Source organism: Sitodiplosis mosellana, unplaced genomic scaffold, assembly GCF_009176505.1.
Source record: "Sitodiplosis mosellana isolate CC-2019 unplaced genomic scaffold, AAFC_SMos_1.0 Smas_scaffold_6226, whole genome shotgun sequence".
NCBI lineage: Eukaryota > Metazoa > Arthropoda > Insecta > Diptera > Cecidomyiidae > Sitodiplosis > Sitodiplosis mosellana.
The window spans coordinates 11,132,128-11,152,132 of NW_022601467.1; the positions used below are offsets into that span (position 1 = coordinate 11,132,128).

The 20,005-nt window shown below is 35.8% G+C and overlaps 1 protein-coding gene across 1 annotated transcript in view; it reads right to left on the reverse strand.

Annotated features, from left to right (window-relative positions):
* LOC129577945 (tachykinin-like peptides receptor 86C) overlaps positions 1-20,005 on the reverse strand; it is a 48,123-nt gene that overhangs the window by 9,230 nt on the left and 18,888 nt on the right. Inside the window, exons 2-3 of the mRNA XM_055465822.1 lie at positions 3,017-3,281; positions 2,643-2,788 (exon numbers count right to left, since the gene is read on the reverse strand). Of these exons, the coding sequence (XP_055321797.1) occupies positions 2,643-2,788; positions 3,017-3,237 (367 nt within the window). The 5' untranslated portion in view covers positions 3,238-3,281. The remainder of the gene's footprint in view (positions 1-2,642; positions 2,789-3,016; positions 3,282-20,005) is intronic.

Here is a 20,005-nt window from a genome sequence, read left to right on the forward strand (position 1 = left end):
TGAAAAATTAAAGTCCGACTTTAAAATTAAAGTTTGAGCACTTGGAATCAGCATAAGTCATCGATCGATCACAACACGAAAAAAGAATTCTTATTGTGGTTGTTTGGTTGTTATTGTCTATGCTTATTCTCCAATTTCTACATAATGGCTTATTATTGGATTTCATAAGGAGCTTTTGAATATCTCCGTTCACAATGTTTTTTTTAATATATGTCGTTCTTCTTATTATTTTCAGTATCACAGCTATTTTCAACAGTCATTTGATTGGAATGGGTAGTTTCTAGAACAAAAATCCTCTAGCCCATTAGATCTTCGGTTCACTGAATCGGTTACTTTGGTCGCCCACCAAAAAGGTATTAAGCGTTCTGTATGTCGTTATAGTTGAAATGTTCTGAAAAAATAATCGATTTAACGGTGAAATTGACTTTGAACAGTCTAACGAATTCAGCAAAAAGTCTTATAATGAATAGGAACACTGTATAGGACAAAAGCAGATGGCAAAATTTTGCCCATAAATTAGTTAAACGACCTATTTTATAAAAAAAGAAAAAAAGGGAAGACGCAACGATTTCAACATGACAAAAACTTCGAATGGTGGTTTTCACGATGTAAAAGAAAATGACAACGGCATGGAAAGAAACCGTACGACCAAAGATGAGGGAATTTCAACGTGTTCCCAATAGTTTTAACCCCCTTGAACTGCTAACTTGTTCGTTTGATTCAAGTACTTTTCGAGTGACACACTCTCTATCTCTCTCTCTCTCTCTCTCTCTCTCTCTCTCTCTCTCTCTCTCTCTTTACAGCCACATCTTGCGCAAAGCCACGAGCTCAAGCCCGTAATGTACTTCGGCTTCTTAGTGAAGATTAAGTGATAAAAAAAGTATTCAAGTGAGAAAGTGAGTAATTGTATTAGAAAACGGCTGTGTGAAAAGAAATTAATGGTGAAAATACCCTAACGATAGAACGGAATTTCCGGAATAGACGGAACTATCAAGTTCGTACTGTAGTAACAAATTCAATATTGTTGTACAGAGTGGGATTAGTCAAATATGTTTGCTGGCTTTGCAATACTGGATACTATAAATTATGCATCTATACATATCGTTGAGGGAAAGCCAGAGCATACACCGTTCGAATCGCTCCGTTTGAATGTGTAGCGAAGCATTTAGATGAATGGTATGGCATATTTATGTGTATTTGTGTGCGTATAACGTTTGCGGAATGCTCGTTGACAGTATAAAACCGAAACATAAACCGGCATGCATGCATGAACCGATCTGTAGTTTTGTGGTTCAGGTTCAGGTATGATGTGAATGTATGCGACACTCAAAGGCTGAAAGGCACTACGTAAATGAGCATTAATACAATAATACTACAAATAGAAATGTAACGATTCACTGTTCAACAATAGATGTATACGATTGTAGTGGCTTGGAACCGGTTCTGCAAATGATCCTTAAATTTATTCGAGAACTTTCCCGCGCAAAATCCCTCTTGTGATTGTTCTTCAACAATTCCACATCATAAGAGGATTTCATTTGGTCCAATTTAAGTTTTTTTTTTCTTTCCCTCTCTCTAACTTCGCTTCAACGCTTTTCTTCTATTTTCTATTGCATTTTCCTTTCTTCGTTTCTTCGAATCGAATAAATATAAACATTTCAATTTCACTGTAATTTCTGCTCCGAAACCCTTTTCCCAATTACATACTAAATGACTGTTTGTTTGACGATAACAAAATGTTATGTGCGAGAGCGCAAGTAAATTGTTTTTTTCTCCTATTTTCTTTTTAATATAGCGAAATATTTTTCACGACTATAAAATGGACCTTTAAAGAGTACATCACCCATTCATTGAGGTTTGTGTGCGGGCAGGGCAAGCAACAAATCGCTTACCAAAATCCGAAAAAAAATAATAAAATTTGATCGATACGGTTATAATGTGGAGATTTGTGACTCTTCTGGGGATAGGCAATAAAAATATATACTATATTCGCGGATGACGCGCGTATTTCATGTGTATGTGTAGGTATGTACACAAATGGACAAGACATAGCATAGCGACGAGCAGGGAATTTATCCCGAAGTGTGCGTGAATCCATTCGATTGAAGCGATTTTATTTCGTCAAGCGACAGGGAAATATGTTTTCTCCTCAAGCTATGTGCTTTACAAGAATTTATGTGATCCCTGGCATTTTTCAGGCAAAAGACAGCTAGAGCAGCAGTCCATGTATAGATTTGGCTGGCCACACAATGCACCATGCTCGTTAGCAGTGTGAATATAAATATTTTTTCGCATGATTTGGAGGGATAACGTTGCTAATATGTTTCTTTCCGGGGTATTTTTTCTATGTCTTGCAAGAGGTTGCCATATCGCAGAACAGCAAATTCCTTAACGACTCGAAAAATATTTTAATGGACATATTCTATAATAACAATGTGGCTTGGATTTCTATATTCTTAATGGCGGTGTTACCTTTTTCAGCCTTTTGAACTTAGTGGCATTATTCATAGGCATGAAATCACTATACTCAAGCATATAAATATTGTCCGAATTTCGTGAAATATTCTATTTTCATTTTAAAAAAAAATATATCATGTATATGTGTGTATGTGCAAAGATTTAGAAGGAGAATTTTCTCTTACCCAATACAATCCAGATAACTATGCTGTTTCCGATGATGGCCGTGAAAAGCATTGTGCCAAACAAAAAAGTCCATAATGCTTTCTGTTCTACGGAGATTTCGTACGGTCGGACTGGCGGTGACTTCAGGCATTCACCGATAAAATCGCTGTGACAAATTTTAATAGAAATACATTGAACAAAAGAATGGAAAATAGAGAATGAGAGAAAAAGAGAAAATAAAAAACCGAATCAAAACTGAGCTCTCAGATAATCCAAACCGCAAATGCAATTAATTTTATTTAAACAGACAGAGGCCCAGCGAATTGAAGCCTTGGAAATAATAGATGAATGCTGTTAAGCAACGAGAGAGAGTGAGAGAGATTTTGTTACTTACTGATAAATGTTTCGATTGTACGATGGGGAATCGAGTGCATTTGCTTCCAGACTATCGTTGTCAACGTTGTTGGTGCTTTGGTAGTCGAATGATGTTAAATTAAAGGTACTAGTTATATTTTCGAAATTCGTGTAATTATTGTTGTCTACATTTGCGTGTATCCGAAGCTTTCGAAATGCTAACAGCATACAATTCACCAAAAGCGACGCTTGGGATTCCATATTTGTTGTGGCCTAAAACAAGCTTGAAACCTCAAATATAAAACCTTAATAGAATGAAGAGAAAGAAGAAAAAAAACGAAAGAGGAAAAAAAGCAGTGGTTATGAAACGAAATTGGTTTGGTCACATACAAAATTTGATTATTGTTCTTTCGGCAAAAACTTTGCGAGCAAGCAGCAAACAAAAAAGATGATTTCTTCTGGAATAAAAATGAACACACAGCATGCTATTTATGAAGTTGGTTACCGTGCATTATTTTTGATGATGGTGGCATCGCTTTTACTAGGCGAAAACCATTTTTTTTTCTCTAGCACGGTGTGGAATGAAAAAGGAACGAATGAAAATCACTTGAAATGGTTGAAATTATTTTTACGTCAAGGTTGTGGTTTTGAGGTTGTTTTCTTGTTGATGTTATTTTTTTGTTGTTGTTGTATCGTTTGTGAAAGAAGAAAAAAAAACTTTACAGTATCCAATACAAGACTTTGGGAAAACGTGGTGCAAAGTATTTCTGTGCTATGAACATTATTATCTGCATACAAAATGCTAAACAGAATAATCAACATAAATGTGAAAGACAAACACCATTTTTCATACCACTAACGGGCAAATACAACTTATTTTTCTACTGCTGTTGTTGACAATCTAGCATTATTCCCCAAAGGATTTATTCAACATCTTTGTAATCACCTTCAATGAACGGGGAAAAAATGTGCGAGATTTGAATTGCAAATGTCACATCATTACCTGCGGTTGTAACACCCTGAATTTATTCACCTGCCATTTCATTCGTGTCATTCTACTTCAAAGCTAAAACCCTTTTGCACGCTGTATATCCCAGAAGCGGAACGCATGCTTTTTTCTATTCCTTTCTCGTTTTGTTTTTTTTCTTATGCTGTTTGTTCATTATAAAAGGATTGCAAACACCAGAAAGTAAAATATTTTCGCTCAAAATCATCATGAATCCATCTCTTCCATTGTTCACAAATGTTTTAATGGAATTTGCTTTGCTCGATTAAAATTCTTAGCAAATTAATGATGTAATCAATCGAGCATTGCATGGGCATATTCATTTATTTGCTTGATCATTGGTACGGATGATTCTTCAGAAATTATGTAAACGAGAATCAATAAAAGGCTGGATTTATTGAAAGTGAATTAAGAATTACTATTCATAATTGAAATTGAAATCAGAATCAAGGCCAAGAATGCGGCTACGACTACTACGACGGCGACGATGCATTAATGAAATTGAACTGACGATGAACCGTGACTCGGGGCGTTTCTCTTCGCAATTCTCTTTTTGGAGATTCGGAGCATCCTAAGCGATTTTGCAATACGAACATGCCTATTTGCTGCTATTGCATCATTTATTCACTTTTTGCTTTAGTAAACTTTTCATTGTGTGATGCGATCAAAAAATGGTTGCTTCGCTTGAATTATATTTTGTACAAATTAGAATGCACAAAGAGACCCGCATTTTTTGCACTACATGAAATGTAGAGCTACTAATCTTCTTTTTTTCTTAATATTTTTTGTGTGATGAAACAATTTATGGTGAATTTGAATTTTATGCTCATATTTTAAATTGAATTCAAAACAGGTGCACTAACGACACAATAAGTGCACAATATCTCAAAGCGCCAATCAAATTTTTATTATCACATGTTGTTTAAAAATTACATTAATTTTTCGTATGATATTTTCTGAGTCTTGAACAGAATTAAAGTGATTTTAGATTCAATGCTCATATTATTTATTTAATTTAAATCAAAGGGAGTAAATTTCAAAAAATAAATAAAATCAAGATCTTGTAATTCATTTTGCAAATAAATATATTACTTCAAAGTTACTTTGATGAAATACATTTCATGTAGTGCGCCAAAAAATAGTTTGTTGTGGAACAACAAAATAGATTAAGTAGCTTAAATCTCAAGAACGCAGAGCGGAGCGAAGCGAAGCTCTGCGGTCTTGTTTTTTTCTTTGTTGGGGTTAAAGTGCAATAACACGGCCACATCTAATCGTGCGAGAATGGCAGAAGATAGACCGATAAAGATTAAATCATGGCGAGACGAATAAAATTGGGCTTCATTTGTTGTGGTTATACAGTCGGACCAGACTTTTTTTTTGTTATTGTTGCCATATGGTGTAGTGTTATGTTAAATAATGTGAAAAATTCGATCAGTTTTTAGTTCTGGCACGTACAATTGTGATTAAATTCTCTGATGGTTTTAATTAGATCATTTTGGTGTGGTATCCCATTTGATGTGCATGCAATTTTATATGCGGGACATTGAGTTCAGTCTGGAAATCCGAAACCAAATAACAAAATCGTTTGCATTAATGCAAAATCATTTGATAATACCAGACAAAAACCACGCTTCATTTTAACCCTCTAATGCATACAACCGCCTCTAGACGGGCAACAGTTGAACGCCTGTAGAACGTAAAACGTACATCGGATCGAATTGCTTCAAAGGGAATTTTTATTCGTCAATGTTTTTTCTTAATTTTTGTCTTGGCAATTTTTGTCTATGTAGTGTGATTGTAAAGTTATAAACAAAAATGTGTGCAAAAACAAAAATTTGACAAAATAAATTATTCGAACACCAAATTAGACACATTTTTGACACTTTTAAACAATGAATTTGATTGTTCTCTGATTTATGTCAATCGCATTTCCTGACTAAACCATGACGAATCCAGGATTATGAATATTTTTTTAATTATCTATGGCCAAAAATCAACCAAGTACCAGTACTCCCAGCCCTGGGAAAAATTAATGCATTAGAGGGTTAACACGGTATATTGGTATGAGCAAAAAATAAATGTTCGGTTCCAATGGCAACTCGAGGTTGGTTGTTTTTAAAGGAAAAAAACCCTTTTCGAATTCAATGATGTATTCGAAAATTGGATTCAATTTTAATGAGGGTCGGGAGCATGCATTTGAGTGAAGAACAAATGAAACGAGTAGTAATAGCTCAACGAAAAAGCTCCTACTCAAAAATTCTCTAAGTACTTAAACGAGCGGCATGTGGAATAAATACACAAAGAGATCACACAAATTAATGAGATGAGCACACATCAGCTGTATGGATTTGTGTTTTACTTGTTCCAATCATTGGTTTAAGGAGCTTATTATTGGTTGCTTGGTGCACAATTTTCATTTAAAAAAAAGGTCAAACGTAGCCATTGCATGCATCTTGAAAGTATGGCTCATTTAAAAATAGTATAAAACGAACCATATCCGTCATTGTTTCCAGGGAGATTAAAAAAGAAGACGATAGTCTCCCGTACATTTGAAATTTGCATTTGAGACTTCAAGTCTCAATGCAAAAATAGACGGAGATAGTGGAGACGTCAAAATGATGTAAAAACTATTTTCCTCCTTTTGACAAATAGTAGCTGCAGTTTGCTTGTCAGTTGGTCAGCTGCACAACTAACAATCATGCTGGTGGAGCGGCCACACAAAAATTGGATTTCTGATTCTTTTTTTTTTTACTTTTTCTAAATAAATATGATTATAACATAATAATTATTTTGATTCAAGTGTCACTATTTTTTCAACACCTCTGTTTGACACAATAAGAATATAATAAAAACATAGTTTCATAACACATAGCATTCGCGTTCTCAGGCGTCGCTTATTCAATCAGCCTCATTCTTGGAATATGAAAGAAAAAAACCATATTACCGTTTACTAGACCAGAGCTTTGAGGTTTTAATTTAATTAAAATTTAATCCAAAGCCGTGGTTAAATGCCAAACACAAATGCCAGCATTCTATTTATTAGTTGTGAGGGGGCAAGTGTTTGTACATATTAAAGCACATTGAACTGTTGTGTGTATATTTAATAATTGCTACATGAATCCAACGAGTGGTTGTCGTTTTTTTTGCTGACGTCAGAAATCGGCATGCCTGACAATTCTGTATCTTCCCGCATATAGTGATCACTTAAAACTATCAAGCAATCTAAGGGACCTCTCTATACAAGCAAATCTCTGCTTTGTAGCAATCGGATTGGGTCGCAAATTCCGAGTAAAACGCCTTTTTTCTCTCTCTCTCCCTCAGACTCTCCCTCTCTGATACTCTCTTCCTTCTATCTATTTCTTCATACCATGTACATTGTACACACTACATTGGGATGATACTATCAATTTAATTTTACTTTTCAAACCGCTTCTTTATGTGATGATTTACAGCAACGTCGGCAATGAATTGAACCGACAAAAAGCCTCAGATTACGAATACACATTCCGCAGATGGAATCAAAACCACACAAAACACTCACAGCGAAAAGCAATTGGTGAGATTTATTCCTGGACAATGATCCAAGTGGAAGGGAAAAACGGAGAAAAGAAGCGGAAAAAAAGAGAGACAAGAAAACAATAAAGGAAGTAGTTGATAATCTTATTCAAAACTTTTAGCAGCCAAATCTGAAACATACGCACTAACCACTTCATCATTGGAATGTATACTTAATCCCATCTCAAAGGAAGCTAGAAATTCAAGAATTTGCCCTTTTTCTCTTCTCTTTCTCACTCTCTCTCTCTCTCTCACTCTCTCTCTCACACACACACTCATCTCTTTCTCTGTATCATTTCGTCTTTTCAATGGCCCTTTTTTTTCTTGCATCCGTCTCCTCCCCAGTAGCATTAGCACAGTTGTCGTCAATGTTTTGGCTTGTTGACATCGTGTTTCGATCCGGCAGTACACGTTCTTTATACTCGTTCGTATACGGAACATAAAACCATAAAACACTTTCTTTATCGACTTGATGTCTAACAATCATTACAAAAGCGCCGCACTTTTTCTCACATATTGTTCTGTTGGCCCCGCCAATTGAAGCTGTTGAGAAAGTGCAAAAAAAAATGGACTGAAAAATGAAATGCGATAGCAAAGTAATTTTATCGCTGCAATGGCCAGCGGCAATGATTTGTCCAACCAACAAAAAAAAGGAGATACATAATAGAATAAGCGACAGCAAAGTGTATGCTGGCGAAAAGCATTTATTGCTAAATTATGCTAAATTTTTTCGAATATATGCTACAATAAAAGCAAAATAGAATTCTCTTCTTTTGCTCTTATTTCCTTGATGTTTGGGACGCTTCATCTTTACCACGCAGAGTGTTTGTAAAGTAACAAAAACAACAACAACAACAAAAGCTACTCGTTATTTTATGTCGCATTTAAATCATGCTCCGTTGCTTGTTTGATATCTCTTGCTAATAAAAATTATTAAACGCCAAATTGAGCTGAGCCATTAATTTGTGTGAAAAAGCAAATAAAATAATCGCTGAAGAAAAGTGCATGTAACAAAATTATTTGCGCAATAAAACCATGTTTTATTATGGTATTTATAAATTCTGCTACCGATTTCAAATGACTTCCTTTTCAAAATAAAACATGGCGCACATGAGATGCCATTCGAAGCACGTAAACACAGCAGCTCAACTAAAAATGTCATTGGTGTACGATTTTTTTTTGCCAATAAATAGAATAATAAACGATCAGGTGCTGTCGCATTTATTCCACATGAGAAATGGAAATTAAAAAGCCCTTTAGTATTTTAAGTAGTTTAAAGCATCATGTACACTCGATACGATCCGTTTATCGCTCTCCATTCCATGTAATTTGACACGATATCAAGACCACACAGTCAATGACATACGCGCACAAATATGTTGCATTGAATCGAATTAAACACATACAAATATATACCCATGCACACACACACACACACACACACACACTAAGTTGACGAAAATCTAATTTTGAGTCATTCAACGAAGTGTTCAGGATACATATTTTGGCACTTTGCTTGAAGCCAAAACAAAACAGCCACCAGTCAATAGTATACCTGATGTATACCGAAATTTTTATTCAATTTATCGACTACAAGTGCTGAACGTGTCTACAATCCTTAGATATCCAGTGTAAATGTTTTTTTTTTAATTTTAGTGTTTCTGTGTATGTGATACACACAGCCAATTTGGTGGATATGACATTGAGTAACACATTGTGAACAAAATAAAGATGTAAATTTCGGTGAGGCAAAAATTGATTCATTTACGGATGTTAAGAGTTACGTAAAATGGTGAAACACGTGAAAAACCACTCTATCGCTGCTTCATGCATAGCTAAAGGGCCCAAGTTCGAATCGAAAAATAAGTTTCATTAGTCTGTGCAATAAACATCGCTTTTAATGGCATTCATTCGAATTGTACGTTGAAAGCGAAATCGCAATACCATTTCGTATGGTTTATTGTATAGTGGACGCCGTTAATGCAGTTGCTCATTTAAAAACATATTTTTAGCTGTTTCATTTCCCCCATTGTGCCAATGTAAAAGCAACAAGTCCGTTCCATTAACCTGTGCTATTCGGAACGAGCGCGTTTTTTTTATTGTTATGCCATGTGAAATATGAATACGATTTCGGTGTAAACAGTTTCTCAATCTGTATTTCGAAATACTTTTCATATTCATGACCGGTAAGGTATTCAACGTAGCCATTTGAATGTGTATATGCACAGAGAGAAATAAGGTTGTCAGAATCACCAACATGAAGTTGTAATTGAACGAATTCCAACCAGGGTTGGACATTTCGCAAAATTTTCTCCACATATCACTTTATAACTGAGTACAGAAAATTTTGCGAAATGTCCAACCCTGGTTGGAATTTGCTTGTTTACAACTTCATGTTGGTGATTCTGACAACCTCTTTTCGCTCAGTGTGTATAATGTTATTGTATGAAAAAAAAACAATTAATTACCGCGCGATTCCATCACACAATTGCCGTTTGATTCGGCCATAAATAAAAAACATAGTGTTTTTGTTATGAGTGGAGAGTGTAGCATGCGGCCACACTAGCACTCTCCGCTCATAGGCCTCTCACGCACACGGAGACAGAGTCTCACGGACAGTACAGCACTCTCATATACACAGCCACTGACAGACAGCGGTAGCAGCAACGAAACATTATACATTTATTCTCTTTTCTGATTCCTATTCGAACAGTCAAATAAAGCGATTCACACCCAAGCTAACTGAGTCTTTCCATTCACTTATATATATATATTATTCTGTGCTCCGAACAGTTTTCGTGCTTGGTGAATTCAACGGTGTGGAATTTCCTTTTTTTGGTTATTTCCGTGCACATATTCTATGCTGTAATTGTACACCAAAAGCAATTCAATATCGATTAAAACATCGATTGAAATAATCGCTGTAATTAGTAATTCAATTCAGAAGCACATTTCATTCGTCGGAAATTGCCAATGTTTCCATGGTCGCAAGCTAATAATATTGTTTGTAGAGTAGCCAAAAAGTTGCGTGATACATGAATGAACACAAATTGATACACTCAGCGGCATAATTCAAAGACACGACGGTGGATATATGTATATGGAATTAAGGAATTATTCATTCATACAAAGTTTTATTGGCAAAAATGTTGCTCTGGGAGTGTTTTTTGATATATTTTTTTTGGTCTTGTTCATCATGCTCTTTTGAGACATCATTGAGTATTATAACTTGTATGTGTGCACGTGTGTGATCTTCATGTAATTTATTCAATTTGACGTAACTTGCGCACTTTTTTCCAATGTTACGAAATTAACCAATTTGAGTTCTTTCTCGACGTTTTTTCAATGGGTGAATGTTTGTGTTTATGGAAAAATAAAAGAAATGGCCGAAGAAATACGGCTCTCATTATTTCTATAACTTGTTTTTTTTTCTTCATCTTCGTGTGTCATTTGCCAGTTATTCTTTTCCATTTTCATGTCACTGGAATGTGGGACGTGTGCGTGTTATCTTGATCCAATCAAAATTCAATCTTCATGAAGTTGAGCGCCGGGAAAATGATGAAATTGCTTTTCCTTACGCTGAATTTGGACTTTATCGCGTATATGAGCTAAGAAACAGTGAGCAAAAGAGCTTACAACTTTTCTGGTTTTACCATTCGATTTTCCCCAGAAAGCTTACACGTCAACGGAAGCACGGAATAATGAACACATTACAAATAAACAGGTACCAAATACACCCACACAGAGAGAGAGCGAGAGAGCAAGCGAGAATTGCATATTTAGATCACACAATTTTTTCGACGTATTGTACGACAGACGGTGGGCAAAAGCTTGTGTTATACATTTGTGATGCTTGTTTTTTGTTGCAAAAAGCGCGTTTTGTGTCTGATGACGTCGTTTTGATTGTTTGTGTTTGCTTTCCAGAAGAGTTGTGTAATAGAATGCGATCGTAAACATTATAATAAAATGCGAATTCAAGATAAGCAGAAGAAAAAACAGCGAAAAATCGCTGAGCATATAGAAACGAACAAAATATGTTTTTTACACCGGAAAATAATATCAAAAATGAATCTGGCAGACGGATTACCACACCAACCATTACGAAATGCCGTATCTTACTTATCTCGAATGGCGAGTAAGAAAAGAAAAAAACACGTAAATAAATACACTTATGATATTACGGTTCCTCCTTGAAATCAGGCATTTGGAATTCAATCTGTACCACAACCCACATCGTCTATTCGATCATAATTCCGTAAGTGAGCCGAGTGTGTGTGGTTTTCTTCTTCTTTTTTGTGTGCCAATGTACTTAATGTACGAAATGTATGTAAGTGTGCTTGTGCTTGTGCTTGTGTGTGGCTCATCTGATTTTTGTCGAAACAGATATGTATTGAGCACTAAACTGCGACTCAAGTTTCGTTGCGTATTTTTCTGTATTCTTTTTCCCTATATTTAAATTCTAGTAAATTTCCTTTCCGAAAAACACGTTTGAAGTAAAAAAGGAGTGAATATCGAATGGAAAAACTTCTAAGTTGAATTTCGCAGAACATCTTCGGCTTGTGTTACACACATAACTATGCCATATTACGAATTGATACCAAGAAATCAAATCTATTAGAATCGATGTAAGATGCATGGCTTATTTGTTTACTTGACGTTTTTTGGTTGAAAGCAAAGAAGAAGTAGAAAAAAAAGAAGAAAACGAAAACGAATAAGAAGAAATCACGATTGCGAGGGGCAAACGGCGAAAAGAGCGGAAAGGCGAAGCGTACGGAATGCGAATACAGAAAAGGAAAAGTCAAATAGATTCGAAGTGTTTTGTCGGTATAATTCTTTGAAACGCAAGTTAATACACTGGAAAAGGATACTCAAGAACCGTGCCTACTGCAAATAATAGTAACATCGTGGGATTCCAAAGTCGTTGTAAATGTATTACGAAATATTGCGATTTCTTAAAATGTTGAACTAGTTACGCGGATATGCTCGTATTTTCTTCCGACACGACAACCGTTCATTCGTTGAGCTTAGCTTAGTTGCTGCTACTGCTGCTCTGTTTATGCCCTGGCAAAAATAAGCGGACTACTCAAATATTCTTCGGCACCGAAATGGTGACCGAAACACCGTGCAAAAGTAGTTTCAAAATGACGAACAGCACAGCAGAAAATCTATTATGTAGAAGTCGTGTAAATGCCAAATTTGATTCCCGTTTGTAAGTGAAATTAACGTTTCATGCATTTATTATAAAATGCGTTGAATAATAGCTACTGCTGCTGTTGCGAATGTTACAAATAAACATCGTTTGCGCGATAAACGGGCGTTTGTTCATTTCTTATCTGGCGTGAGAGTAAAAGAAGAGGAAGAAGATGAAGGAAAAAAAACAGCGAGCGACAGCGAAACGCCAACGTACTATCTGCTCAAGTCGATTCGGAAGTTTTTATGTGGACTGTGCGAGAGCACAACGTGCTAAAATGCTTTCTGAGTTATAGACAAGTGAATGCTAGCACAAACCCTTACTCATTCTCACATGCGATTTCATCATTTCGATTCATTTATTTGAACCGTCATTGATTTCACTGACATGTTCACCTCATTCACAGCCCAAAAAGAAATTCACGCTTGATGGATGTTTGTTTTTCTCCATCTTCTTCTTCTTCTTCTTCTTCTTCTTCTGCCTAAAATTGATATCATTTGTGTTTTTGTGCGATCTATTATTTTAGCGTCATGAAAACATCTGGCAATCAGAGCTGGCAAATTGAATGTGTTCAAGAGCCGATATTCAGTACCTCTGTTGTGTTTGAATTTCAGTAAATCATATTTTCGCTCGGAGACATATCAGAGATGCAGTTTTTTTGAGTGTGCTGCAGATCAAATGTTCGTAAAAATACCAATTTGAAAAATCACTTGCAAATATAAACAAATGGAGCATTTGGTTTTCCTACCAAATTTTTAGCTTCATTTTGAGCCACTCCGCTTCTTGCCAATAACGGATCATTATTTACGAAACGCGAAACACAATTATGGCCCATTTTTCATCAACTACGAAAAACAATAGCAAATATTGGGAAAGGGCCACACAAAAACGAATTCACTGCCAAATTGTGTTTTGTTTTTCTCGTTTCAGATAACAGCTGACGTACTGCTTCTTCTGCCTATTAAGTATGTAAAAATTCATGTAAATGTTGTACTTGTTCTCTCTCTATGTTCGTGTTTCATATTTCTTTGCCATGTTTATTAGATAAAAAAAAGTCATTGATCCATGTTAACTCACGCATATTGTTTTATAATGGGTTATAATGTGTGTACCAACGCATTTGCAGATCACACAGAGAGCTGAATGCGAAACACACCAAAATGAAACTAATGGCTTTGCTACAGTATTATACAATTTCAATGACTTCCTGCGCGCGTCATTTCATGGACTCATTCGTTAAGCATATTTAAATTTATCGTTGTAAACATGTGCACCGACTGAACGAAATTAGCTTTTTCAAACAATCGATGAAATTACATTCCCAGGGCGATTGTTTCAGCTTTTTTTCGGGGTTGCAATAAAAATGTTGCGGATCTCGACAATATCACTTCAAACATTCGGCGCAATTTTCTAATTTCATTACAGACATTAATGAACATCGGATGTACATATATGTATATGTATAGGGACATTGGTTATTGTATGTGTATCTAGAGTATCAGTAGCTTATAGAAAAATATCAGCAGTGTTTGCGAAATTTATGCCAATCGAATTCGATTAGGTACTATGCTAACAATGTAGCCATTAGGCTTTTATTGGGATATTGGCCAGCCCGAGTATGAATTCATATATGCAAAATTTAGCCAATTTGAAACTTTGAGCCAACTCAAACATACCGATTTCCTCGCGTTGGGTATATGGAATGAACCCGATAGCGCACATCCATAAAATACATAGATACACACACACACACCGCCTTTTTTAATGTGTACGTTGTCTTTCGGTTTATCGCATATTTTAAATGCTTGTGTTTAAATGTTTGAAAAATTGCTTGAGTGAAGCTTTTTCAATGCTAACCATACACATTGTACATTGTACACCGAACAGAGAAATAACGAGAAAAATCACTGTATTACGACGACTATCAGTAATTTTAATCTGATGTTTTATACATTTTTGAGAAAAACTACCACACAAAGCATGAATATGAACGATAAATTACCCAATTTATCTTCTTTTTTTCCTGGTAGAGCGCAGGAATGGATGATAAACAAATTTTGGTCGTAATTATCTATGCATAGTCTTTGAGCAACGTTTTATAAAATGCCACACATTTTAGCTGGAGTCGAAAGAGCAGATTTTTAAATGGGCACCACGACAACACGAGAATGAATAGCAAGAATTCTATTTATTGGTCACAGTTCAGGTATGACATGAGCTTTTTTTTATGGAGTCAGACGTTTTTCATTGCCATGAATGGAACAGAACGTCGAGCATTACATGCTCAAGGAACAAGGAAAATAAGTGAATACAAGGCATTCTCAAGGTTTGGATACTCTTGTCAAAGTGAGTGAGAAAAACATCGACCGTTGTTCAATTTTTGTATGCTCAGATTTATTTCATTTTATGTTCGTTTTTTCAGTTGTAACAGCTTTTCCGACTTTTTTTTCTCTCTCACTTTTTTCCAATTTTCGCCCTTGTGATTGTGTTTGGTTTTGGTTCGTTTCGGTTCGGTTTGGTTTAGTTTGGTTTGGTTTGGTTGTGTGTGTGTGTGTGAAAAGTGTGCGCGCACGTTGCCATGAATTGTCGTACGTGATTTTACATTTAAATGAAGGCTAAAGTGCGAGTGAAGTGAAGGGAAAAATGCGTCCTAATATGTAGCCACACGGCACATACACCTCAATGCATGCAGATGCGAATTATACGTGAGTACAAATCAGAGACTGAAATTTTCGGGATCTTCCTCTTCTTCTTATTGTGAAATTCAATTTTATTTTGAAAACGCAATCTGACTTCTAAAATTTTTCTAGCCTGAAATAACTAAAAATTGATCTAGAAATTGTTTCAGGATGAAAATTTTTAAAAGTCACATTGCGTTTTCAAAATAATATTGAATTTCATAATAAGAAGAAGAGGAAGATCCCGAAAATTTCAGTCTCTGGTACAAATGACAGCTTGTTTTCAATGTGAAGAAGAAGAAGAAAAAAACCGCAGCAACAATGACAGCCAACATGCGCCGAATGCTTCTGGCCCGCTAGCGAATTGCGTATGGAACACGTTTTAGATTAGTTACCCCGAATGCGTGTGATGCAAACTCTTATGATTGTTGGCTGCTAGACTGGCTCAAGTAATCAGAAGCATGGAATATAAATATTAAGGTTTTATATTTATCACACATTGTTCCAGCGTTTCCTCAGCTTACCGCTAAAAAACTGTGAAATGAGATTCGAGCAAACGAACGCACAGTCGCACACACACATATCGGAAAAAAGTAGAAGAAAAAAATACGAACAGAATTATGTGTGTGTTTTTTTGTTGTTGTGAGAGGTATTCATTTCATTTTGGAAGAGAGGTATTCGCGAAAATAAAAACTCACCAGAGATGAATCTCATAATAAATGTGAAAAATCCAATTAAATTTAATGATGAAAGCACGTTTCAAAGATAAATTACCGGAGTCAATTAATTTATTGATCAATAGAATTAAAACGGGAGCATGCGAGTTATGAAGGCGATATATCGCGGATCGATCGCAAAGTGAGAGAGGGAGAAAGAGAGAGAGAGTGTGCGAGCATACTTATGTGGCTAAAAATTGAAACACCACACGCAAATACACTTGCACTTACAAACACGCTCAACACCGCTTTGTGCCATCTTTGTGTTACTTCTCCAATAAAGCATCTACTGGATACTTCCATGGAATAGACAAAATGTAATGAATCTGTCATTGACGCGAAGCGTATGCATATAAAACAGTAACATAAAATTAAAATTAAATCAACAGCTGTTGCCATTTGCCACCACCCCATTAGAAGCTGGTTTTAATTACAGCCAGTGACAGCAGTGATGAAACGCCATTCCTTCAATTGGCTTCAATTGCGAAATGCCTTTATTCTTGTTCTCTCTCTCTCTCTCAATGTGTATGTGCTTGTGCCTTCACAACCAATCTAGTTTCGGTGAAGCTAAGCAATTGTTCCAAAATGTGACATAAGCTGGAGCCTTTGCCGCTTCGACCGCACACATTAATTGAAAATTGTGTGAAAAAAGGCGTTTTTGCTTCACCAATTCTTAAATGAACAATTAACGCCATCGCTTTGTTTACAATGAAATCGGTCGGAAAATTGGGGGCCCTTTCTATTTTCATTCCCTCTCTCTCTCTTCATCCCTTGGCCTAGCTTTACTTCTTTTCAACTTTCAGTTTGTAAGCATTAGTGTGGTGGCAAAAGCTTTTCTTGATATGAATTGATTTAATTTTTTTTTCCCATAAACTGGCCGTTCTGTCAGTGCAATGCGTTACGTTGTTACGGTGACAGTTTTGTACACATACACTCAAACACACACACAACCAAATCTGCGGCCAAATCACTTTTTGTGACGATGAATTTGTCCCCGAAGTATTTGGATGAATATTAAAAGTTTGATAATTGCCAAAAGTTTAGCATTTTCCCAATGGGCTGTTTTCTTTGTCAGAAAACTTCACTAAAAGGCGAACGATGTATTACGTTGTATATTGCTAACAACTCAAGATATGTGTTTTAATGCCGATGCGGAACACTTACATTGAATATATCAGTTTTAAGCTTATTTTGAGTATTTGCCAAGTTCAGATCAGCACAGATACCGAATCAACATAAAAAGGACGCGAATGGAGGAAAAAAAATATCGAAAAATATTCTTCAAGTGTGTGTATATTTTTTTTTATGACTGCTGCATTATAAATAATACATTACGTTTCAAATTTTTTGATTATGTGACTATCGTAATGGCCCAAAACAGCATTCCTCGTAAGTATGCAGCAACTGAAAAATTTGTTTTAAAAACTGAAAATCATCTGTGCTTAAACACAAGAAGAACACGTAAGCATAAGTAAGCTTATTAGATCCGTGAATAATACCGCTTAAATGTCAGTACTAATAGATAGAAATGGGTGTCCGATAAGGAAGGATGACATTGTTGTATCGTCACTTTTGCCTTTATGTTTCTGTTTAGTTTGCGAGATAAAGAAAAATCGATTGTGTCGTTCGGAGGTGCGGCATGTTAACACTAAGTGACAAAAAAAAGGCAACAAAATATCAACCAAACCGAAGGGAGTGAAATAGAATATAAATGTGGGGAATTCTGTCAATAAAACGAGCAACAAACTTATTACGACAATTATTTACTTGGCTTGTAAACATACCACACTTATCTGGAAAAAGTAGAAGAAGTCGCTTTTCTTTTATTCCTTTTCAGCGGTTATTTTCGGATGTTCTCACATATTTTTTTCTTTTGCTTATTTTCAAATTTTTCCACGAATTTGTGCTTTCAAGAAAAATGGATAGATGATTTTTTGCGCAAACATTGCCAAAATACGTAACAAAACTTTTTAAGTGTCATCCTGACTTTTAGTCATATCCCCGTTGAGCTATGCGCCGCTTGAATCTCATTCCATTGCATTGAATTCGAATCTCGATGCCATTGCGTTTTGGATTGAGGGAACAAGAGGCAGAGATCAAGCGACAGAGAGTCAGAGAGAGAAAGAAAGAGAAAGAGAGACAGAGGTGGGAGGAAAAAAGATACGTGATGCACAACAAACGATTTCGACTGAAATCAAAGTGAATAAATTTCGATTTTTATTGTGTCGTTCATGCTACAGCTGTCATATAAAATGAACATACACCACAGGCCATAAGTTTGGATACCCCTATGAATGAATTTGGCCCAAAATTTTTAAATTTCAAACCGCTTGTCCAATTTCAACATGCTATACGTCGTTGGAAAGGTCTCAGAGAGAACGTATCATTTTTGGTATTAAACATCAAAATCGGCCAGCTTTTGGCCAAGGTATGGCTGATTGAAAATTTCGGCCAAAAATTACAAACGGCCATATCTTGGCCAAACGCCGGCCGATTTTGATGTTTAATACCAAAAATCACATCTACTTTTCAAGACCTTTCCAATGGCGTATTTAACTTTTCAATCCGATGGCCCGTTTAAGACTTCGATTTTGGCTCCCACAGCTCAAAGGCCAAAAGATGGCCATAGGCCGGCCAAATGTTATCTTCCAAATCATTCATTCGGTCAGAATTTCGATATATTTTCATATCCAATACTAAATTTCAAGTGAAAATGTTCAAAAAACGTAGAAACAAACGTTTCATAGGGGTATCCAAACTTATGGCCTGTGGTGTACGTATTCCAAACGCACGATAAATGCGATTGAATAGGCCTCATAATACCATTATGTGTTGATTTATGAAGCGGCCGCTTCATTTTTCATTCTCTCTTCCCCTCTCGTTCTGCCATTGTTCGCATATTTGTAATTGTTTCCATAATTTTAGTTTGAGTTATTTTAAAAATGCGCCTATGAGACGAGGAGCAGTGCAGAACAATAAATGAGACGATATAAAAATTATGGTGTGGTTTTTTTCGCATTGATTTGCTTATAATTGTTGTCGTCACTAATTCTCGTAGTGCAATTAGGTGATCAATGATCATTAATACCTGGATATATTATTGATCATTGGACAAGTCGCCGCAACAAATCGAAATAGTTTGACGTCATCGACGTAATATTTTCTAATGCGCAGCAAACTGAATGAAAAAATGAATAATTAAATTGAACAGTGTCTTACTACTACACATTTCAGACCGACCGAATTAAATATAGCACGGAGAGAGAGAGAGAGAGAAACATTGACGGTAATAAATATTAAAATATTAATTTTGAAAGTTGGTTATTGACAACCGTTTGGCAAGCGAACGACAATTTTCTCGAGGAAAAAATTAGATATGATTTCATGTCACTGACGACGGTTGAGAGCCTGCCTTTGGCAGAGTCAGGCACATCGTGATTCGGTGTAATTGAATGCCCGAGAATGATGGACGTGTACATGTACACAAATGTTTTGTGTGTGCATCATTTCGAAAAATTGTAATGAATATTGGCTGGTCTGCTTTCAATTGAATGACAAATTAGTCAAAATTTCGATGAGAATCTCTGCCAAACAATTTCGAGAAAATTACCAAGAAATAATTGATCTATTGGCATTGATTATCTCCAAAACCACTCTATTTTCGGCTAGTGATGTAATTCTTTGAAATACCTAATTTTGACCAATCAACCGAACACCAGATGAAATTAGGCAAAATCCGAATTCTGCGAACAATTTGCCAGTGGCAGAAAATTCCACTGGAAGTTGCACCTCTTATAGATGCTTCAGTTTAGCGTTCATTGCAAAGTTTACATTTGTCATTGGCGTTGATTCCGCAATTGTAATCCGAACGACAACAAAAAAA